Source organism: Lagopus leucura, unplaced genomic scaffold (assembly GCF_019238085.1).
Source record: "Lagopus leucura isolate 7727_CA_CO unplaced genomic scaffold, USGS_WTPT01 Super-Scaffold_100054, whole genome shotgun sequence".
NCBI classification, from domain to species: Eukaryota; Metazoa; Chordata; class Aves; order Galliformes; family Phasianidae; genus Lagopus; species Lagopus leucura.
Genome location: NW_024962300.1, coordinates 1,187,453 through 1,211,159, shown reverse-complemented (window position 1 = coordinate 1,211,159; position 23,707 = coordinate 1,187,453). Strand labels below are relative to the sequence as shown.

The window sequence follows — 23,707 nt, the reverse complement described above, 5'->3', positions numbered from 1 at the left end:
TGGTCTGGTAATTGAATTTTCAGATCGTGTATCAAAGGAATAATGTCGTGCACGGGATGAGCAGCAGTCTGCTCCTGGACGCCCAAACATCTGAAATGGAAAATTCTGCAGAATTTAGATAAAGATTTGAGTATATACCGCTGTAGGGCTAAGAATAGAATGCATTGTTTGTATCGTCAAAGGAAGCGGCTGAAAACACAGAGATCTTCAGAGAGTAAAGATGCTCAGACAGTTGTGTGCAGACACTGTGTTCGTGGAACTGAAGTGGAAAGCTACTGACATCCCAGCGCCAGCGCTGCGGTCCCAGCAGATCAGGCTGCATCCCATGCAGACACACGTCGGGCTTCTCCCTGATGGAAGACACGCTCAGGGCATCTCCCAGCCCCCAGGTGGACAGGAGGGGTGAGCTGGGGCTGCAGAGATGGTTCAGGCTCCAGCAGATTCATCTCCACCATGCTGAGGTCCCACTGTGCATCGCTGGTCCCACGTCTCTGACAGAGGGCTTCACTTCACAGATTCCTCAGTTGGGAAGAGGTCCCACTGAGCTCTTCTCCAGATCTTGCCATCCTCAGAAGCTGACTGCCGGTGAGTGGGAAAAATTCAAAACACTCTTTTAATTAAAAATATAACAGAGGCCTCACAGCCGTGATGCATCTGTTTCTCTCCGCAGTTCACATCCTTTGAGAACTCTGCCCCTCTCTCCTGGGGTTATGGCAGCAACACTCAGTTTCTCCTGTACTTCAGATGACTTCAAGCTCACAAACCTTTCCACATGCACAATAAATGCCTGGTTTTGGTCTTTGCTCAATTTTTCTCTTTTCTCTCAAGTGTGTTTCTTGTCTCTCTACCTTCCTTCCTTGCATCTCCAGTCCAAGCTGAGCATCTCCAACCCTAGAGAGTATTGAGATAGAGAGGGTCCTGCTTCCTCTCTCAGAGGAGTGAAATGCAGTGAGACTGCATCACATGCAGAGGCAAGGGGCAGGGGCTGCTTCCACCCTGCTGCTGCTGCCCAGCCCCTCCAAGGATGCAGCCAGCACTTGCAGAGGTGAGAGCTCAGCCCTCCCATGTATTCAGGTGCAGAGGCAGAGATGATGTTAAGTCAGTCTTCTTTTTCTTTTTTTTTTTCTATTGACAGCACTCAGCTTTGCCAGCCCTGTGTCCATCCAGATGCTTGTGTTCCTTCTCTATGGCTTGACAAGCAGAAGTCACAGCAGTTTTTGCAAAACAGATGTGTCAACAGATTTTGGCAGGTGGTTTTCTCCACGTCTCATTTAGACAGTATCAAACTCTGTCACTTAAGTGGTATCAAATGTTTTCATTAAGGTAATGACAAAATATTCTCCTTTAATTTCTCCCTTTCATTTTAATTCTCCTCTCACATCCACTCATCAGCTAGCATTGCTACTTGCCGTGCAGCAAAAATGAAGGCACTCAAAGTGTTCTGCTCAGCTTTTCACTGTCAAGAATTCCAGCAGATTCAATTCTCTGTAAATTGTGGATTTTGAGAAAGCTGCATTTTTAGAAAGGAAATTACTTCCAGGGAAATAAGTAAAATTGGATGCAATGCACGTGCTGGCATGAGCTGAGCTCCATCCACTCAGGGGAAGGGGAGTTGCTTTTAAATTCGTTCATTTGAGTGTGAAAAAAAAATGGCTCTGATTTTTCTTAATGATTAAAACTTTCAAAAACATTACTTTCCTGCCCATCATTCAAAGCAAGTTTATGTGACTGTAACAAGAGGGAAAGTTCATCACTGAACAGTGACAGAAGAACACAAAGCAGCTCCTGGAGCTGCAGCGCCCCTTGCTATGGCTGGGCTTCGTGCTGCCCTCAGCACGACTGCTCAGTTAGGTTGAAGGTTAGTTATACTGATATGTGTTCATCTTCAGATCCGTAAATGCCCTTGTTTCCCATAGCTTACTGTTTATTAATAGCTCCTTCTGCTAAGACAAGCAGAAATTATGTGTTAATTGATCCACGAGGCAGCTTTAGCTTGACGGCATGTGTTTGCGTAGCAAGAGAAAAGGACTCACCACAGCACTTTCCCATCTACAGCATTTCAAACATGGGACAGGGCTCTCTATGGTTTAGCAGCCCCCTGTTTCCCCAAAGGGCTGAGGTGCAGGGTCAGGAGGGCTCTAGGAATGCTCAGGTGCCCCACTCCCTGTTGACACTGGGCTTGTGGGGAGCAAAGGGGGGGTTGTGTGGGTCTGAGCAGTCCGTGGGGGCACAGCAAGCTTAGCAGCTCCCTTGAGTGAAAAATGCTGATGGAAATGCAGCCCAGGAGGAAGCTCCAACAGGGCTGTGAAAGCTGTTGGCAAGTGGGTGGCTTGGAGGAGATGCTGGAGGATCAGTGGAGGGAAGAGGTGCTCCTAACAATGTGCATAACATCGCACCCGGGCTGCACCAGGCACAGAGCTGTGCTCAGAGCCGCTTCTTCCCCCATGCAGCTCACACAGCACTGATGCTTCTCCAAGTAAATGTCAGGGGAACACACCGCTGTGACAGCCTTTCTTCATACATCCCCGCAGAGCCTGATAACGATGACCTCTCCTAAATTACTGGGCAGCAAAATCCTGGGGAATACCATGGTGTGCATCGCCACGGGGCACAGCTGCCCCAAGGAGCAAAAGCTGCTTGAGAATCATAAAATCCTAGAATGGCCTGGGTTGAAAAGGATCGCAGTGTTCATCTAGTTCCAAACCCCTGCTATGTGTAGGGTCGCCAACAACCACACCAGGCTGCCCAGAGCCACATCCAGCCTAGCCTCCAGGAATGGGGCATCCACAGCCTCTCTTGTTCCAGAGAAAATACATGCACCAACCCCAACTTGCTTTCCAGCACCCTTTCAGCTTGTGAGAAGGAATAGAACACTTCTGCAGTGGAAAAAGCAGATGACCAATGGTTAGCAGAACAGACAGCTGTCTCCTGTACCAGCTCTGACCAGGCAGCAGAAGCAAGACAGCCAGAGAGGGTGGGATTTGGGAATGTGGTCTGTGAGCATCATACAGGCTGGGAAGCAGCCCTGGGCTCACAGAACAGCTGCAGCTGATCCCTGCTGAAAGATGCTGTGAAATATCCAGGCCCAGCCTTACCAGGGAGTTCTTCAAGCAATTGCACAGCCAGCACTGCTCATCTGCTCATCACCTCCTGCACTGATGTTAGAGATGCTGCTGCACCACAGGAGCTTTTGCTCTGAGGACCTGGGGGTGCCGGATGCTGCAGAGCTGAGCAGATGTGGGGGAACTCAGGTTACACCCCTCTTTCTGTTAGCTCACACAGTTTGTGTGCTCAAGAGAACAAGCCCTGATAAAATGCTGCAGTTAGGGCTTCTGTTAGAAAATCCATACTCCGCTTTATGAGGCTTCTGACAAGCAGATGAGCAGAATGCAGCAAGGCTCTGAAGCTCCTGATAGCAGCTATTTTCTTTAAGATGGAGCTGCTGATATGCAACCAAGCTAAAAGTTGGAGGGATTGGACAATCTTCTCTCTTTACCTTCAATACCATCTTTCTCTTTTAACCCTCCTGGGACTCTATCTGCATGCAACATACATACTCAAAATATTCATCTGTTTAGATCTGGAGAGGAAAAATGCCCGTTCCATGAGGACTGCTCTCCTCCAGCCAGATGTTTGCCTGGAGGCAGTCAACACCTGCTTGCCTCAAAGCCAGCTCCAACTGCTCCCCTCACACATCAGTGATGGGGAACTGAACAGCAGACAGACCTCCCCTCAGGGGAAAACCTGTATTTGTTTTCTGGGAAGCAGAAGATGGTTTATACATGTGAGTGGCTGCTAATATTTTCTACTTGTTGATGGCCACAGGAATAGCACCCCGCAGAAATGATGGGCTGGGGCCTCACCCTACAGCATCACAGAATCATAGCATATTCCAAATTGGAAGGGACCCATGAGGATCAACGAGTCCAACTCCTGGCTCCACACAGCACCACCCAAAAATGACACCATTAGCGTCAGCAAAAACCAGCATTGCAGCCATCAGCTGTGCTGCGCTTCGTGCCCTTTCTCAAAGCAGAGGAGGAGAAGGTGACAGCTCTGAGACTACTAAACTAATTTTAAGTCTTAGGCACTTCTTGAGAAAGAAACAATTTGTACCACCTTCACAAAAAAGGCTTTTGCTGGCTGTGGCTCCACTGCCTGGGAGCTGCAGCAACGTAGGAGGTACTTCTGATGTAAGGGCTCCTGTAACGGAGAGCAGTCATCAGCTCAGGCAGGCAGAAGAGGGAAACCCAGGAAAGTGTGAAATCTAAGCCCTAGTAGTTATTTATTTATTTGTTCGGGTTCTTAAAGGGGAGAAAGATGGCAAACTATTCTGGAAGCTGGGCCCTTGGGAATTCATATCATAGAATCACTGAGGCTGGAAAAGACCTCAAAGATCATCTGGTCCAATCATTCAACGCCTTCAAATTTGACTTTGAACACCTTTTATTTCTCTTTGCAGTGTGTTTTAACTTTTTTTTGTTTGTTTTTTTCTCTCTCTTCTGGGCCACATTAAAAAAAGGGCAGCCAGCAGGAGAGGGAGGTGATCGTCCCTCTCTGCTCGGCTCTCGTGAGGCCCCATCTGCAGCTCTGCATCCAGCACAGGAAGGACATGGAGCGCTTGGAGCAGGTCCAGAGGAGGCACTGAGATGAGCAGAGGGCTGGAGCTGCTCTACTGTGAGGAAAGGTTGAGGGAACTGGGCTTGTTTGGCTTGAAGAGAAGGCTGCAGGGAGACCTCATGGTGGCCTTCCAGTGCTTGAAGGGAGCCTACAAACAGGAGGAGGTTTGTGAAGGTGGGTGGTGATAGGACAAGGGGGAATGGTTTTAAACTGAGACAGGGGAGGTTTAGGTTGGATATGAGGAGGAAGTTTTTCCCCCAGAGGGCGGTGAGGCACTGGCACAGGTTGCCCAAGGAGGCTGTGGATGCCCCATCCCTGCAGGCATTGGAGGCCAGGCTGGATGTGGTGGTTTTGAAGTCCCCATATCAGGATTTGCTGAACTACAAAAGATTGTTGCGAGAGTTATGATATGCTGCTATCCCTCTAAAGCCTGTCTTTCAGCAAGGGGAGGTTTGAAGGCTTGGGACTGAGCCACTGGAAGGTAGGACTTATTTTCAACACCGGGAAAGTTCATAGCCCCAAGCTAACCTGAACTCTGCAATTCGGTGTGTGTAAGCACTATATAAAATTCCACGTTGAGACCAGCTTCAGAAACAGAAGAATCCAACATCGTGAGGAATGACTTGGAAGAGGAGCACACAGAAGTAGAGTCTTGACTAAAAGACACGCAGCGTCTTTACAGGGGGAGAAACCCACCCTGCTCGTAGCAGGGGACTTGAAACTAGATGGTCTTTGAGCTCCTTTTCAGCCCAGGCCATTCTATGATTCTATGCTTTAGCAATGGAATGTGCAAATGTTGCAAATTCTTCGGAGGACCTGATGCTGAGAGCTGGACCTGCTAGTTCTTTGTCCGGATGCTCAGAGACTTCAGCATCCAACGTCAGGCAGATGAGCATGAAAATGATAGCAGTGACCCTGTGGACCACAAGTGTGGAGTGCTTCATGTTGACCACTCCAACAGACAGAAAACCCCGTGGTTTTGTTCTTCCAATCACAATCTGGGAATCACAGAATCATAGAATGTCTTGGCTTGGAAGAGACCTCAGGGATCATCAACCTCCAAGCCCCTGCCACATCTCCACATCTAATACCGACCTCACAACCAACCTCCACATCTGATGCTTCTAATAGTTCCCAAGCTACGATAGCTGAGGCAAAAATGGAAGGGAAAACATTAAGATCCATGGAGGACAAAAGACAGAGGGATGTATCCAAGAACACAGCAAACCACAGCTGAGCACGGTCTCACTTTTGAATCTTCTCCATATTCTGCTGGAGCTTTTTTCTCCCTGCCAGCTTGGCACAAAACCAAATTAAAACTAGAGGACGTTTTTTGCAATGCAGCTCTTTCTGCCAAACCCATCCCATAGGGTATTACAGGTATCAGCCATGGATACCTAATATAATCACTAGAATGAAACTTGAAGCAAACACTAGGCAAGCAAAGATTATGGTGGATGGGAATGGCCACTGAATGCTGGGCAGCGTGACATGGCTGACTTCATTATGAAGGAAAAGGCTGAGAAACCCAGAAGAGAACTATAGGGTGGGTTGGGGAAAGGCAAGCAAATGAAATTTGCTGCCTGCTTATGCACACGCACGCCGTTAGGTGAGAGACCGTCCCCCTCTGTGTGGTTATGGCACAGGCTGTCAGCTCACGTTAGGTCACCTTTCTGAGCGCACAGAACCTCTCGTGGTACCCTTTCACACCACACTTATTTTTCCTCTCATTTTTTTGCTACAGTGGTTGCTTCCCCCATGAGCTAAAACTGATGCTTATGATTACGCTTGCAAATGTCAAAGTTCTCCAAGAATCACAACGGAGCCACGTTTACCTGACAGGTATTGCAGGGGAAAAAAAAACAACAATGTGGTTAGGCAAAAATGAATGCAAATAACTGTTTGCTTGGCGTCCTTATCACAAATAAAGAAACATTTGGGGACTTCTTTTATGTGCTGAATATTTCATTCAGTCCTGCAGTGCAGTGACTCCCAAAACCTTTAGTGATCTGAGCTCTGCTTTTGAGGCACTAATTTGCTGTTGCCATGACACTGTTAATGTCTGAATTGCTTTTTTTAACCACTCTTTTCCTTTTTTCATTTTTCTTCCAATCCCTTACAGAAGCATTCTGAAATCGTGAGCACGAGCTGATCTTGTGGATCTGTGCGTCCTCACAAACAACAGAACAGCATTGGTTTTTACCAGCTAGAAGGATGACACAGTCCGGATGGATGGATGATTGCAGTCCTGGCAAATGACAGATTTTTAACCAGAGAGAGGACAATGAACACACCTGACCTGGTCAAAACAGTTTGGGCTTCGGGTGTGGGGGATGAGAGGCAGGGAGCTATTTCATCTGCTGGTATTTTAGCAGTGACATTCTGAAAAAGCATCACTAAACACCAGCCCAGGTGATTTGCAATCCAGCGGGCGAAGATTCCTCTATCTCTGGGCTTTCTCAAGCCAAAGGTACGCTTCCCATTCAGCAGAAAGGAGAATGGGTCTATGGGCCTCTGGGACCATTCAGAGTGCAAAGTACCACTTAGAACTTAATAATCCATTATAGCTCTGAGTATTTCCTTGCTCCGTTTTTATAGTTGTATCTGAAAATAAACAGTGTTCTTGGATGGCACCGCCAGTGACATCTGAGCATTTCCAGGAACACGCACCATAAAATGCCTGCCCACCTCCGAAAGGAGCAGAGATCGGCATTTCAGATAACAAACAAACGCCTTTGATTTTCCCTCTGTGCCAAGGAACACTGATATTGTCTATGTCTCCTGGGCATTCTTCAGTGTTCCTCATTAGGATGTTATGAAACATTGCTCTATTTGCTCTGTTGTAAAGCAGTAAAACAAGCCTTGGGGCTGCCTCCAGCCAGTGTGGGACGTGCGAGCGGGCAGCATGCAAGGTGGGCACACAGCACTGCCCCAAAGCCTTTTTCACCCACATTGAACCTCTGAATCCAGATAGTGGGCTGGGAGCAGCTCCCTGCAAGAACCAGGGGGCTCTGCAGTCCCACTGTGTTGTCTTTCCCTAGACAAATGCCAAGGAAATGCAGTTTTGTTTTTAATAAACAGTGTTCAAAACACTTAACAGCGCCAGGCTTAAAACATGACGAAACTTTCTACAGCTAATTTTGCCGGGGCATTTTAGCAGCTTGGTAGTGTTTGCATGTATTAGGCTTTTAATGAGTCAAACTGGACATATGTGAGCTGCACAAACAAGGTGAGCAGCTGTACGCACAAACTCCATTGCAACACAGCTGCGTCAGCCCACACCTCCTCTGACATTGCACACACATGCACTGGGTGATGCTCAGTCCTGCCTCTGCTCACCTAGTGGGCATTTGCCCCCAGGATCATTCCCTCTACAAAGAATTCTCCAATTTCAAGTGGTGATGACCTATTTCCATTTTTAGAGAGCTGAATGTCAGCCACAAACTTGGATGCAGATTGCTGTGGAGATCTACCAAATACAGGCTCTTGAAAATTCAGGCTTTTTGGATAGGCCTGAAGTGACCGGGATTGCAAAGCCCCTCCTAGCCTGGCAATCACGTTCCAAGTTGCCACGCTTTGGGCTAAGTGACCCTTGGCTTTGGACAGAGCTCTGATGGTGTCTTTTAATGCTAGGTTTCCAAATGCCATGTTGGGATGCTTCCACATGAAACTACATCAGCTTCAAGGACAAGTGAAAGCTGCACGTAATTGCTGGCTTCAAACCCTCAAAGAACTCTCCCTGCGTGATAGAGGTAATGCAAAGCGTTAAGATCCTCCAATGGAGCAAATTAGAGTGGAGAGAAATAGGACTGTAGTTACACCATCTAATTAGAAAGCACTGTGAATTATACACTTCTTTTGGTTATAAATAGGACAGCTGGATAGACGAACGGAAGGATTCCTCTTGAAATTCAATGATGCAAAAGAGATAGATCAACAGAAATTCAGGGTCCATCTGCCCCTTCTGTCCATCTGTTTGTCCATGCCTTCTGTATTCACCAGGTGTGAGGCAAGCGGAGTCGTTGGGGTTTCCTTCCTGGCAGCTCACTTTAGGGCAGGGAAAGGAAGCATTTCTGCAGACAAATGCCCTTGAGCAGCACATGCTGAATGAGGAACTTCGACTTCTGTTCGTGCTTCAGAGGAAGCGCTGGGAATGGTTGGTGAGCTCAGGTGTGCTGCCCCTGTGGGCTCTGTGCAGCAGCACTGCAGCTCGGCGGCGAGGATGTCCCTGTGAGCCATCCGTGCAGGCAGAGCCTGCTCCTGGACACAAGCCACCATCAGCAATAAGTCCCTTCTGGGCCAGACAGCTTTAGCCCTGTTTATTTCAGCCTATGAACTTGCAGATGAAAGCAACAGCTATTCCCAGAGCTAGAAGGGTACAGGCAGACCTAACCTTTAGAACAACCTTTTGCAGTTGCGGAGATGCTACTTTTATCATGCTATTACTTGATATTTCATTTAGCATTTGGCCAGAAGTTGCTGTCCCTTTTTTTCCTGGTTCAAACCCAGCTCTGCTGAGACAGATCCACAGCAGGGCTGTGGGCTCACTTCCCAACCCCAGACACACCACAGTTTCCTACAGAAAAGGGGCTGATGGCGGTGTGCCTGGTTGTACAGCGGATTTGCAAGGGCTGTTGGGGAGCACATCTGCCTACAGCTGGAATTTAAGCAAAGCAAGCACTCTGAGCTGAGCTCCGCCCTGGGCTCAATTCTCTTCCTTAAGGGTCACTGAAGGCTCACTGGTGCTGGAACAAATCCCTGAGGGTATCTTGGAGGATTTCAAGGCAATGACAGTGCACAGTGACAGGCTGCCCCTCCCCACCAGCCCTGTTTATTTGCTGCCTGCTTGTCCAATACAGAGTTGATGGCGAAGGAGAAAAGGGGCATGGTGCCACAGCCTGTCCACCGCTTCAGACCTTTGTGCCCTTGGACGGGCTGGGATAAAGGCAGCTGCAATGCATGCTGACAGCAGCATGGCCCCAGGGCCGGGGGCTCATCTGCCCAGAACTTTGGGCACTGCAGCTGAGCAACTTGAGCAGGGAGCTGTGCCTGCTGGCCAGGATGCTCATGTACCAGGGCCAATGCACCATACAGCTCGGCTGATGAGAAGAGGGGAGCAAGCAAAAGGGGTCTGTCCAAGGGAGGGGTGACTCAGTGTGGCAAAATGCCTGTGCCTTCAGCAGCCCAGAGCTGCAAAACGAGCGGAGGTGTAGTCTGGGCCTGGCTCCTCTTGGTTTCTGAAACCTCGTGGCCCAGAGCCCATCTCAGCTTTTGGCCTGAATGCTGAAGTGCTCGGGCTGTGAGACAGGCTGTGAGCAGCACAGCTTGGGGCTGCAGGCTGGGGATGTCATGTGAGCACACTTTCTGCCTCGATAGCCAGCAAGGAATACAAGATCCTCCTCTCTTGGCCCACAGTGACCCAAAGAACTGAGCCACAGAGCTCTGAAGAACCCAGCATGCTGCCATGAGCCATCCTGCAGCCTTCGCCATCCTGCATCCTTCCCCAAGGTTTTGTTCTCAGAGTGGAAGCAGAGGAAACGAGGATTTCTGCCCATTCACTCATCACAAGACCAGCCTGCACTTGGCTTGCGACCCATTGTCATGGTGAATGTGGTCTTTTGAGTCTGCCTACAGCTTCTGCCTCTGGAGCACATGGAATGAAGCAGCCTGCAGTTGTGTCACTGCAGCACCCTTGAGCAGCAGACTGGCAGTTCACTGTTAAAGGTGCTCACTGGTAGGAGCCAGCAAGGAAGCCACCCAAAAAAAACAAGAAGGCAGTGATGCAGAGCTGGGACTTGCTGATAAACCTGTGTGTCCTGGGGGGGTCATCTCTAAAATCTAAGGGATTCAAGCAAGGGCAGCAGCCACCAGAAAAGGAACACTGTAGCTGCTATTCAACTATATGCTGAAGATGAGACCAGAGCACAGAACATGTTAATTCAGCAGTGCCAATGGAGAATTTGCTGTATGAATAGTGATTACTGAAACTGAAATTCAGAGAGGAAAACCTAGCCTAAAATTCCCCTGTTTCTGGCATCCACAGAAATGTCAGGCTGCGCCTCCAGGCAGGTTGCGTTGCCAAAACCTGCACTGCCTAAGAGAAAAAAAGTACACAGATGTGATGAAACGAAGAAGGGAGGAATGGAGATGGAACCTGGTTCTCTCTTGGAAGAGAACAATTCATAACTTCACAGGATGATATCAAACTTGCTGGACTACAGGGATCTTTTCCTGCTAAGAAGTATGTTCCATTGGTGCCTGGAATATTGTCTACTGGCTCTAAAAGCTCTCATTACTTCAAATAAAAACTCAATAAAACTGGCAAGTGGAGCATTCTCCTGGACTCAGAAGATGCTCCCTGCTTCCCATTGCTGTCTCTGGCTGTGAGGCTTGGATGACCACAAGGCTGGGCTGTGCTGGGGCAGCCTAACCCAACAGGGATGGAGGAAAGAAGGTTCAGAGGAGGCCTTTCCACTCTCTACAGCTCCCAGAAGGGAAGTTGTACAGATGAGGGTCAGCCTCAGCCCGCAGGTAACAGAGATAGGGTGAGAGGTAATGGTCAAGTTGCACCAGGGGAGGCTCAGGTTGGATAAAGGGAAAAATTCTTCTCCAAAAGAGCAGTGAGTCAGTGGCACAGCTGACCAGGGAGGTGGGGGAGTCCCCATCCCTAGGGGTGTTCCAGGACTGTGGGGATGTGGCACTGATGGATGCAGTCAGTGGGCATGGAGGGGGTGGGCTAGGGTCAGATTTGGGGGCCTTAGAGTCCTTTTCCAACCTTTATGATTCGATGGTTCTATGGAACAGAGATTCCTACCACCATGAGGAATGTCCAGTGCAGCAGGAAGGAGGAAACCTGCGCAAAGCTGGCAGGCATGATCTTCCCTGGACATAGTGCCAGCATCACCCCTGGTGGTGGGGCTGGGGTGGGATGGGGACCGTGGCACAAAGGGGCAGGGAGTCCTCAGCTGTTACCCATGCACACAACACTGATTAACAGCCCAACACAACCCGTGTGCAGGTCATTAACTCCTCAGGCTCATATTGTGACTCTGGGAGCTCAGCAGGAGCTCAGAAGGGGACAGATGGGCATGGTGCCCAGGAGGACCGCAGGAGGCACCAGTGCTGCCCCAGTCCTGCTGCAGGCTCTCCTCTCTCCCTCCCTCCCAACCCTGTGCTGCTGGGAAGCCGCAGGCTGCTCCAGAGCAGAACCCACACTGTCCCTTGCTGCAGTGCTGAGTAAACACCCAATGGCAGAGCCAAAGGAGCGATCCTTTCCCAAGACATTTGTTTGATGCTTTTCCCCTAGTTACACACCAGAGATCTGTTAAAGGCCAGGGATGCCCTGTATAAATGTTTTCGTTTTACATCTGGAGACATTCAAATAATAGGAACATCATGGAAGGCATTCGGAAAACAAATATTTCAAATGGTACTTTAAAAGCGGTGAGTAAGCAGTGTGACTCAGCAGCGCTTTCCAATGCTTCCCCAAAGAGATGGAAATAAATCCACTTAATAACTGACATATATTGGAAATGTGCTGAGTCGTTTGTCGCTATCTGCAGCCCTGCTGGGAGAAATGACTTGCAGACGTACCTGCGCAGGGCACCCGCACCACATGCAGCTGAATTCAGCCCAAAGGTTGGGAGGGGGGACTTTCTGGGAGCAGTTCAGTGCCTTGCCAGCCGCAGAGCTGGGAACAAGCAAGCATCTTCAGAGCTTCTGCTGCACTGTGTGTTTAACCTCAGCCCATGGAGCCCCTGGGCAGGCAGTGGGGCCATGCTCACCCCCTGGAGCTCTGCTCCTGCTGTGCTCCTGTGACAGAGCTCTCTCAATGATCAGTTTTGTGCTGTCCCACCAGGGCCTCTGCAGGAGGTCTCGCAGAAGTCGCCTTCCAGCAGCACCATGTGGCACAGAAGCAGCAACGCGCTGTCATTAACGCAGCACTGGTGTCACAGCCCATGGCCTCTCGCACCCTCGTGCTTCCCTGTCACAGTCCCATTGGCAGCACTAGCTGCAGCTGCATCTGAACAACAAATTGCACAACAGCAGCCCTCCTTCCAAAGGAAGAGGTGGCGTGTTGCTTTTTTTTCCTCCTTTTCAAACTAAAAATACTCCCTGCATCATCCAAAAAGCAGAATCAAATGCAGAGACCTCTTGGTGAAAAGAAAGAGCCTGCAAGCCAGGAACAGGACAGACAAACCTCCCTGCAGCACAGGTTCTACATTTTCACAGTGGGTAAGGATGTTGCACAGCGCTGGAGATGTGGGGATGATAGAAACACAGAATTGTTAAGGCTGGAAAATGCCTCTACGATCATCTAACCCAATCCCAACCCACCCCACCACATCCCTCAGTGCCACATCTCCACAGCTCTTGAACACCTCCAGGGATGGTGAATCCCCCACCTCCCTGGGCAGCTGTGCCACTGCCTCACTCATCTGGAGAAGAAATATTTCCTAATATCCCACCTGAATCTCCCCTGGTGCAACTTGAGGCCATTACCTCTTGTTCTACCATATCCATTGGATGGCTGGTGTTCTTTGTCACCCTGAAACCAAGCCTAAAATAGCAACTGAAAGCAGAAAGACCAAAAAAAAAAAAAACCAGCTCTGAAGACGAGTGAGCACCTGAAGATAGTGCTGGCCACCAGACGAACATCAAACAAGGAGCCCAGAGTATCTGAGTGTATCCTGGTGGCAATACCCATAACTTACAAACCTATTTGGGTATTTCCTATTTTCGCTCCCCACTTTTCCCTCCCTATTTTCACTGCCCACATTTTAACTCCTCTGGGGCTGGATGGCCCTGCAGGAGAGGTCCCCCAGCCCCTGAATGCACAGACAGGAGTGGAACAGCATTCTATATCTGAACCTGATCTGATCAGAGATCCTTTTCCTGACATCTGTGCCCACTGCTTTGTCCCTCCAGTATTTCCCTGTGTCTCTCTGGGACGACTCAGGCACCATCCTCTTAAAAACTCTCCCTAGGTGGTGAAAGATGTGATTAGATTCAATATAAATCTTGATGCTGGGGCTAAATGACTGTGGTCTTCCTATCATCATTACCCTGAGACATTACTTACCCTCTTTTTCTTCAAAAGAAAATTAAAATTAAAAAAGACTGATGTTAATTAATGGCATCTACTCTGGTCACTGGTATCATTGTGTGGGCTGTAAGGCTGATCTCAGAACTGGGATAAGTGTCAGCAATGTTCTGTGCCTGACTGGTGCCAAGCATTCACCAACAAGGCAGATGCGAATGGCATTTTGAGGTGTGATTGCACCAGCCCTCCTCATCTGGCTCACTTCGGGTGCTGAAGGGTATCCAAATACTTCTTTTTTTTCCTCTAGAAATGTGTTATTTAGGCTCTGCTTTCTGAGTGCTCTGTGTTTGGCAGAGGGGCTGACCATCCATCACCCCCTGCTGCTGCCACTCACTACCACCAGCCCACAGCTTCACAGAGACTCCAAAAAGCAGCTCAATGCTTACTTCTGAGTGAGGGTGAACACACTGCAATGCCAACACAACAGCTCTCATCCCAAAGCAGGACCAGCGTGTGAAACATCAGCACAGAGTGCTTGGCAAGGTGGCACGGCCCCAGCTCAGCACCTACCCTCCCCTGCCTCCTTTCAGCTCTATTGCAAAAGGGCTTTTATACAGGAATTTCAACCAAAAACGCATTCGCTAGGCCACCCTGGGGAAGTAAAGGGGGAAGGAAGCTCTGGATCTTAGAGCTCACATGGTGCTTGATAGGGTTCTGCTGGAAGAAAGGCAGGTTGGATCCACCTCTGGGGATGGAGGATTCGGTGCAATCAGTCACTCACTGCACTGCTGTTCCACTTTCTAGGCTGTTTCTATCTGAGTCCCCATCTCTTCTCTTTCTACTGAGTGGGCATCAGCCCCCTTCTTCACAAACCCAGGACCTCCTCCTGCTTTCCAGCACCATTACATGTCCGTAGCAGACCGGGATCCTGACTATCAGTTACAGCTACTACTGCTGCCCTATAAATAGTCAAAACGCAGGCAGTGCCAGCTCCCAGATCACATTTTAACCGTAAACGAATTGCCAGTTTTCTGCTGTAATTACCCAGGTTGGAAAGGAGTACAGACCTACAAACTTACTCTGAGTAAATTCTGCACGAAGGCTTGGCAGCTCCAGCTCTATAGCCTTTTTTAAATGGAAGGCTCTTCCAAGCCAAATTCTGTCTGCGGGAGCAACCCGTGATAGCCTTGATAGAAGGTTATTTTGTCTCTGGTCTAAATGCTACCTATATTAGTAGTATGACTATGGGAAAACAGCCCCTGCTTCTGGGGCCATTGCTCTTGCTGTGCAAAGATCGTCTTTCTCTGCTGTTATTTTACTGGGATCACTGACCAAGGCAAGATGTTGTGCTTTCAGGGACTCGAGGGACTGCAAGGTGACAAAGGAGGAAAATATGTTCATGGGACACGGAAGAGGCAGCTTTCAGGAAACAGAGCCTCCAGCAGAACTCGTGTGAGTCTCCCTGAGTTCTCTGTGCCCTCTCTTTCCCCCCACCCTTACTTTCCAGCAGCACATGGGCCACTCCAGGCAACAGCACGCCTTTCTGAGCAAGCCAACATCTCCCCGGCAACAGGGCAGGCTGTGGAAATAGCACGGGATTTCCTTTTTGCTTGGCTTTTCCCACCTCTTGAGAAATGTCCTGCCTTTGTGTGTCTTCTCTGCCCAAAAATGTGAATGATGGTAACCGCAGTGCGCCTCAGGGAGGGGCAAGAAAGCTGGCTCTGCTCTTAATGGGAGAGGCCGGCTGGTCTTTGCATCTGACAAGGAGAGAAAGGCTGAAAGAGGAGCAGGTCTTATGAGAGAGGGTCTCTCCCACACACTGCTTCGTTCCTATGGGGAGGCAGCAGTGGCTGCGCAGCATCCTCAGTCCTTCTGGTGAGGGAGGGAAGAGGAGGGCAGCCCCAAAAGTCACCTGAAAGAGAACATCTTCTTGCGAGCAAGGACCAGCCTAACAGTGAGATCCTGCACAGCTCTGTACCCAACCTGCAGGCAGGCCCTTATCAGCAGAGTGGGTCAGCGAGACTTTTTTGTGGTTAGTTTTGTCTTTTCAGCTCCTGCTTCCTATTTTGGTCACTGTGTGGCTGACGGAAGCAAGGAGGTTTAGCCCAGATTTTCCCCCAGCCTTGCACTCCCTCTAGACTAAATACCAGAGGGATAATTAAGGGCAGCAGAACAAGGAGATGTGTAAGAGAGGGCTTGGTCACTTTTCCTCAATAGCAAAAGCACAGAGCATCCAATTCACATCTATTACAGAGGGGAGAGTGAGGCTGTTTTTCACCTGGATCTGAGCATGGTCTGGGTAACACTGTGAGGGAATAAGGGGGAGATGCATCTCCCCTGAAGTCTGGGGGGCTTTGTAGGAGCCAGACAGTCCCCGGCCCCATGTCCTCTGCTGCCTTGCTCCGAGTCACCTGGGAGCAGCCCCAGCCCCTGCTCCCCTTGGCCAGGTCTCTTTTCCTGGAGGCTTAAGTGATGAGTAGGGAAAATCCCTCACAAAAAGATTTGCATCGGAAACCCTTGGCTGCGGAATGACTTTTAAAATAGAAAAGCTTTGCTTGAAAAGGGATGAACTGTGCAGCATAATGCTCAACAAATCGCCTGTTTAATGGCCTCTACAGCAGCTGTGTATTAATAACAAAAGTGGGGTAGCAGAAGCCGTGAGATTAAAATAAATTGTATTTGCTGCTAATACCAGCAACTTTCTGTGGAGGTTGACTAAAAGAAAGGAGCAAGTGGAAGACCATGGCAGGCAGGCTTGGCTTCTCTGCTCTCCTTTGTATTATGTCTACAAAAGGAGAAGATACTCCAAATCTTTTCCATAGGAACATGAATGGACGTGACATTCCACGCAGCCCAGTGCCCTTCCCCTCATTCTGGCATTCTGATAACAGCTCTCCCCATCTATGCCCCCTGTTTTGCAAGCCTGGCACTCGGGCAGTGCTGAATTCCCCCCCTCTAGAATTAGGATTTCAGGCATTAAACAGGGAAAAGAGAATTTACAATTTAAAGCTGTCTGCCACAGACATCAGACTATCAGACACGGGGAATGATTTGTTTCTGTTTTCCTGGACATAGGTTTTTACTGAGGCACGATACGTTGCCTTGCTGAGAGCTGAGTCACTGAGTAATCAACAGATTAATGTAGTCAGTTTGAAAGCCATCAGCATTAGTTCTCGGCAAGCGCACAAGAACTCCATTATTGTATCATTGCTGCGTTTGGGATGAAGGAGCCTCCAGGATTTAGGGTTCCTGTGGGAAAGATCCCTCAGTGCAAAGAAATCAAAACACCCCTTTGCGACTGGGAGACATAAGGCACCTCTTTATACAGCAGCACCACAGCAGGATTTTGGCATCCCTTCCAGCAAATGCTTTTATTATCAACTCTTAGATAAGGAGTTTGAGGTATGTAATACATCTGTCATTTGATAGCTTCCTAAAAATAGCCACGATAAACTCAGTGGCATACAGGACTTTGCCCTTAACAGGTCTTGTAACTGAAATGGTTACATTTCCAGTGAAAGCAAGTAGCGTTGCTTTCTGCAAAAAGACTGATCTAGACTTCTCTAGTGCCTTGTGAGTTTGCTTTGATCTAGAAATGCAGGAAGGAAAGGCAAAGGATAGCACAGGCAGCTGGTAAAGGAGACTGTTTAAAAATAGGGAGCTAGTTAAAACAACAGAGGAGCAATGGGGAAAGGTCTGGCTTGCTTAGGTGCGTGGCCTCACAAGGCTGCCAGACATCAAACTGTTATTCTGATGGACTTACATGGACACTGCTACCTAAGATCCTGCCTGTAAAAGCCTCAGTGAAGTAACAGATCGTCCTGTTTGCATGCAAGATTGCTGTTTGGGCACGCTTGAATGGCAGAGATGCGAGTAAAAGTCAGTCAAGTCCCTGCTAAGTGCAGTTCATTCTAAAAGCCTTCCTATATTAGCAGCTGGTGGAAGGGATTTGAAGAGCAGCAGGACTTCTCCCTGAGACATTCCCACACGCACCCCGTGCACAGACAGCAGACAGGACACATCTTCTCTCTCTTTCCTCAGATCTATCAGTACCTCTCACTTCACTGCCCTTAGATGAACAGAATTATTTTTCACGTGGCCTGGCCAGTGCCAGGTTGTTGTGACACTTCCTACCTTAGCTGTTACGTCACGTGTAATTGCACCTATGCACCTATTTCTTTAAAAACTCCATGCAAGGGGCATGTAACAATAATGTAAACATTTCCCCTCACTTCTTTTCCACCCGAAGACTTTCAGATTGTGCAGACATGTTTTGTTTGTGCTGAGGAGTGTCCCAGTTCTCAGCTCTTTGTACCAAGAAGTGGAGATTTTAACTCACCCTTCGTTCCTTGTCACCGTATTCGATGCCCAAGGTATCCATGGCACGTACAATAGCTGCCAGAGACTGTATAGTGTTGCTGTAGACCACTGGCTTGTACTGCTTCACATCTTCTCCAGAGAAGCCATCCTCATGGATGATCCTGAAGAGAAAGTAGAGAGGACAAAAACCTATTGAGAATGTCATTCAGTGGGGGAGACAGTGAAAACAGAACTGTGCTCGTCTGAAGAGCACATCTGGCAGCTTGATTCACTTAATTTAGTCATCATTTCTTTTCAAACTCTTCTGGCTGCTTACCACTAATGCATCTGAGCCCAGTGCCTGCAATTAACATCCCTTCTGCTCTCTGCCAAGGTCTCATGTAGGGCCGGTGCAGGCTGTCCCTGCACCCAGCAGTACCGTGAGTGCTGGACCTCACCTCCTGTTTGCAGGAGGCTTCCAGGTCCTACCTTATCTTTTCTGACAAAGCCTATGGAAGTATATTCCCTGCTTACAACGACCAACAGATCAGGTCTTAACTACTGAGAAAAAAAAAAAGACAGAAAACTATTTTTTGTCTAGTCCTTTTCATAGTAACTCCTGGGTGCCTTCCGAAAGGAGTGGGTCAAAATCCCCCTCTGTGCATTTATCCATGCCACAGCCATGGATAAATGTAGCACCTGACATCTTCCCAGGCCTTCATGCCTTCCCAGGCAGTGCTGGGAGCTCTGCAGCCTGGAGGCACGTTATGTATCCCTCAGGAAGCACTGCAGGAGTGAAGCCCACGTCCTGCAGCTCCGCGTGTTGGATGCTCCGTCAGTCTGTCAGTGCTGTCAGAACCAGCTGATGGGCTGAGTCCTTGCAGCCTGGCTGGACCTGCTGCCAGCATCACTTCCCCTGTGCAAAATGCGCTAAGCAGCTGCCTGGGTTCAGGCAAGCATGAATAGGAAATGAGATTATGAGACGTGTGCCATTATAGGCTGGGTCCTATCTGTAGACACACAGCTGGCCTGCTGGACACAGGAAACACATCCCTGTGTTTCGTAGCATGACATTGCCATGGGCAGGGTGGAAGACTGGTGCCTCATCTCTAAAACTCAAGGACTAAGCCAGGGCGTGCCCAGAGAATGGCTCGAGTTCACAGAGCTAATTGTGCTTGACAGCAATTCTTCCCAGTGAAGACATAAGTTATGATCCTGTCTCTTAGATATTAGCAGAGAGGATGATCTGCTTAGCCAAAATGAAGTTCTTCCTTTCTCATCTGCAGATCTCACTGGACAACGTACAGTCCTTCAGTAACGGATACGTTCACTAATAGAACCCAGCATCCTGTCTATAATGCGACTCTCTTTTTTTTTCTAGATCACATACACAAACCGACCAGAGCTGGCATCTCCCCCAGGGAGAAGAAGAGCAAGCAAGGATCATATGCAAGAGTGCAATAGATACAGTGCTGGGATGGCATGAAGAGCAGAGTTGGATGCCAGCCTCGTGTTATTAACAGATGACTACATGAAGAACAAGGCTGATACAAGCACAACGACAGCTACTTGCCATGATGTGAACCTCACCGAAAGGCTTTCTAACACCAGTGACCAACCCCCTGCTTTCCCACCATGGCACTGACCCTAACAGACTGAGGGCCCTCGGTGCTCCTCGCTCTCCATGCTCTCCAGACCTTTCTCCATCTCACAGCCCTCCTTGGACGCTCTCTAATAGCTTCTGGGAATGTCTGCTTTGCCAAAAGTTGCAGTCAAGCCTGAGGAGTTATGACTGGCACAAAGCACAGGGTCTGCACCAGCCCCTCAGGAGTTCAGTAGAGCCCCTGCTCCTCTGTGAGCTCTGCATAGGAGGGACCCTGTGGGTATTCAGAAAAAACACCACCAGAGATAATTCACTCCTTGTGTTTGGCTGTTTTGGGGTGGGATTCTGGGGTACGGAGGGCGGAATGTTGGCTCTGGGCAACTCAGAGAAGGCCTCGTGCCGTGAAATTGCTGCCCAACGCTTCCACATCTAAACACCCTGTGTTTCTAAGTGCTCCATGTTTCCCAATTCCCTGCCACATCACAGGGTTCCCTGCTCTCAGGAGGCAGAACCAAGCAGTGCAGAGCGGCTCTGGTATCCCTCAGTGAACATCCTGCTGACGGGGCAACGCGTTCAAAGCGCGGGCATAAAAGCATTGCTTTGAAACGGGGCATAAAAGAACACGGAGGAAAAAAACTCGATTGTTCCTCTGTGAAATTTCTCTGGGAAGGCAGCCACGACGACTAAAAGCAGCGCAGCTGATGCCAGTATTGAAGTTCTGCCGTAGGAAGTACCTACGGATTAATCAATCATGCAGTGAGCACATTACCTAAGATTGGAGCGAGCGAATCCCCACTGACTAGTGCTGTTCCAAAGACTACTAGGACACTGTGAACTGGTTTATTTTCCTATATGCTCTTAGCAAATGTTTTTCTTCTTGCTTGCCTCGGTGAGTCGATCGCTGGGCTCCTCTGGCGGCTTTTCCAATGGTTCTTTGGGAACGTTCTCGCTGCCACTCAACTGCTTGGGATTTACCTTTCTGCAGAACTGTGCCTTACTGCCTATGGGACCACCCTGGGGAGGTACACTGTTAGGGAGAGGCTTAATCCACACTGGAACAGGCTGCCCAAGGAGGCTGTGGATGCCCCATCCCTGCAGGCATTCGAGGCCAGGCTGGATGTGGCTCTGGGCAGCCTGGGCTGCTGGTTGGTGACCTGCACACAGCAGGGGGGTTGGGATCAGATGATGATTGTGGTCCTTTTCAACCCAGGCCATTTGATGGTTCTATGATTCTATAATTCTATGAATCCAGCTTGTGTGCTTCAGCATGCAAGCAGCAATGGGTTCTGGATACTGTGACCACTAAAAATGCAAAGGAACTAACAGAAAAGAGCAGGGCATTATGACTGTCAAGTTGTTAAAGGTTCAGGCAGGGTGGGCCAGTCCTTAAGCAACTTGCAAATTAGCAGGAACTGAGGATTTTCAGCGCTAAAAATGTGAATTCTCTGTTTTCTAAATGGCTAGTATATTTTTCTGTGTCTGAAATACAAAGGAAGCTGCTGTAGGGAGGCTCCTTTCTGCCACATGAGAGCCTGTTCTTCCCAGGGCAGAGGAAGGAAAAGGATTTAAGAGGATCCCGGGGGTTGCTGTGGGGGGGAGACAATGATGTAATTTTTGAAAGCGATTCTAAGCAATTAAAAAGCCATTTCATTCATCAAGTGATTAATGAAACAGCATGCGCTGAACGGAATGGCGCGAGACAACTGAATCAACCTGTCTAATGTACCTATCAATGCCTACTTCCTATCCATCAGCCACTGACATAAAGTCCATATGTTTGCACATTATATTGTCATACTCATTTTAGGATGCCATTAACAGACAGGTATTTGCTGGGGAGAAGGGCTCCACTGCAGAGCAGATCTTCTGCCACCCCACGGCAAGTCATTAATCCTGAAGAAACGCCCAGTGCCTCAGTGATTATTGCTTAATTGCAAAATAAATGAAATACTTGAAAACAGGGGTTGCATCTTGCATAGAGAATCGCCTTGGCTTCCATTCAACAAAGCACTCACGCGCCTTCAGCCTCTCACCAAAAAATGGACGTATTAAAGAAGCAAAGCCCTAGATCACTTCGCTGCATGTCTCTGCTGACATGTGGCGACCCAGCAGCTGGGAAAGGGCAGCTCTGGATGGAGCACACAGTCCCTCCAGCACAGCAGGGCTGCATCTCAAGCTGAGGAATGATCCAAGCCAGAATTCAGTTCACCCAGGTCAGTGCTGGGGGAACATTTGTCCATCTGGAGCACCTCTCCTACGAAGAAAGGCTGAGGGAACTGGGCTTGCTTGGCTTTAAAAAGACAAGGCTGCAGGGAGACCTCATTGTGGCCTTCCAGTCCTTGAAGGGAGCCTATAAACAGGAGGGGGAACGGCTGTTTGTGAGGGTGGGCAGTGATAGGACAAGGGGGAATGGTTTTAAACTGAGACAGGGGAGGTTTAGGTTGGATGTTAGGAGGAAGTTTTTCCCCCAGAGGGTGGTGAGGCACTGGCACAGGTTGCCCAAGGAGGCTGTGGATGCCCCATCCCTGCAGGCATTCAAGGCCAGGCTGGATGTGGCTCTGGGCAGCCTGGGCTGCTGGTTGGTGACCTGCACACAGCAGGGGGTTGGAGCTGGATGAGCACTGTGCTCCTTTTCAACCCTTTTCATTCTATGTTCTATGATTCCATGATTCTATGAACTATTCCTGTCCCACTCCCTACCAAAATAGGAAATGAGATCAGTTTAATGTGCCTCATTTTTGAATAATCCATGCAGGATGTCAATCATCTGCCCTTTTATTTCCTAGGTGCTTACAAACTGATTGCAGCTCAATTCCCTTGGAAGCTTCTAGAAGTTGACCAAACTTTAACCTCTTTTACTCCTCTTTTCTTCCTCTGTATTTAAGGAAGACAGACACCATGTCTACACCTTTTTCCCATCTCACAGTACCTGTCCTCCACGGGCTCTCAAGGAGAAGTGGATATGTACCAGGTATGGAGCACGGAGCTCCTGAAAGCTAGTTTGTGTGCAGGCTGTTCCTGCTGTCACAGCCCTGCCGCATCTCCTGGACTTTGTAACTGCTCCAAAACCTCAAGCAAAAACTGCTGAAATGCTTCCTGCTGACTTCCTGCTTGTGTGGCTTCAAACTGCCTGCATCACTGCAAAAGACATACGTGGAGCCTTCCAATGACCTAGCAAAGAAAATAAATCCCATACTGTTTCTGTTCTGCCTATGACGATTTACTTTCCATCAGCAGGATGTTCCCAGCTGAATGAAGTTTCCCCGTATCAGGGCACATCCCTAAAATGACAGTGATTTACTTGAATAAAACTGGGCAAGAAATCGCCAGGAGATTATTACAGTAGAAGTCTACGGTGAGCAAACACCTTGCAAATGAACGGTCCAGTTCCTATCAATTCAGTTCTTGCTCTTCATCTTCATCTGAACAAATTAAGGCAGTTAAAGGTCACTGCATAGCTTTCAGACAGCAATGAGCTTCACCTGCAAGGCTGCAGTTATCTGTAAGGAGGCTGCAGGGCTTCAGCTGGCAGTGCCCTGCCTTTGTGTTTCATATCAGGTTCTGGTGAGGGTGGGCAGAGGTTGAACGAAAGGAAAAAAGAAGCAAACTGCAAGCCTTGTTTGCAAATGGGGAAAAATAAGAATGCAAACATCTTACTTTAATATACAGGGAAGGGAAAGGGTTGATCAAACTCTGATGGAAATTTTTCTGCTGGACATAATCAGCTATTTCTTAAATTGATTTTTATCTTAACATGAGGTTAAAAAAGTTTGTTTACAGGAGAGTTATGAAGCTAAATTCCAGTGATTTTGTTCTCACTCATTTAATAGCCTGAAATGCGATTAAAAACTCCTGGATTATGTTAAAATAAATGAACGCAGATGCCCGTGACCTTGTGTGTGAAAGGCTGCAGCAGCACAGCGCAGACACCCATGGCAGGGTACAGATCTTTCACAACACACCTCTTCCACCCCGGCTGTGGAATGACACCCTGTGCATCCCAATCCTGCAAGAGCTCTGAGATGGAGGTCAAGATGCCTGTTTGCCTCCATGCCTGCTTTTGAAAAGTAAAACAAACTCCTTCGTCGGGGCCACCCTGGGGCCAAGCAGTGCTCATTTGAGAAAGCTTAACTTTTTCAACC

At 48.7% G+C, this 23,707-nt stretch overlaps 1 protein-coding gene and 1 long non-coding RNA gene across 4 annotated transcripts in view; one reads left to right on the top strand and one right to left on the bottom strand.

The window, feature by feature from the left end:
- Window positions 1–23,707, bottom strand: part of GNAO1 (G protein subunit alpha o1) — a 116,870-nt gene that overhangs the window by 55,412 nt on the left and 37,751 nt on the right. For all 3 annotated transcript variants that reach the window (XM_042886055.1, XM_042886054.1, XM_042886053.1), the window contains exon 3: window positions 18,003–18,144. In XM_042886055.1, coding sequence (XP_042741989.1) covers window positions 18,003–18,144 — 142 coding nt within the window. The remainder of the gene's footprint in view (window positions 1–18,002; window positions 18,145–23,707) is intronic.
- LOC122188052 lies at window positions 14,726–23,449 on the top strand. Its single transcript, XR_006181464.1, has 3 exons — window positions 14,726–15,115; window positions 19,344–20,454; window positions 22,352–23,449. It is a non-coding gene; the product is annotated as an uncharacterized LOC122188052 (long non-coding RNA).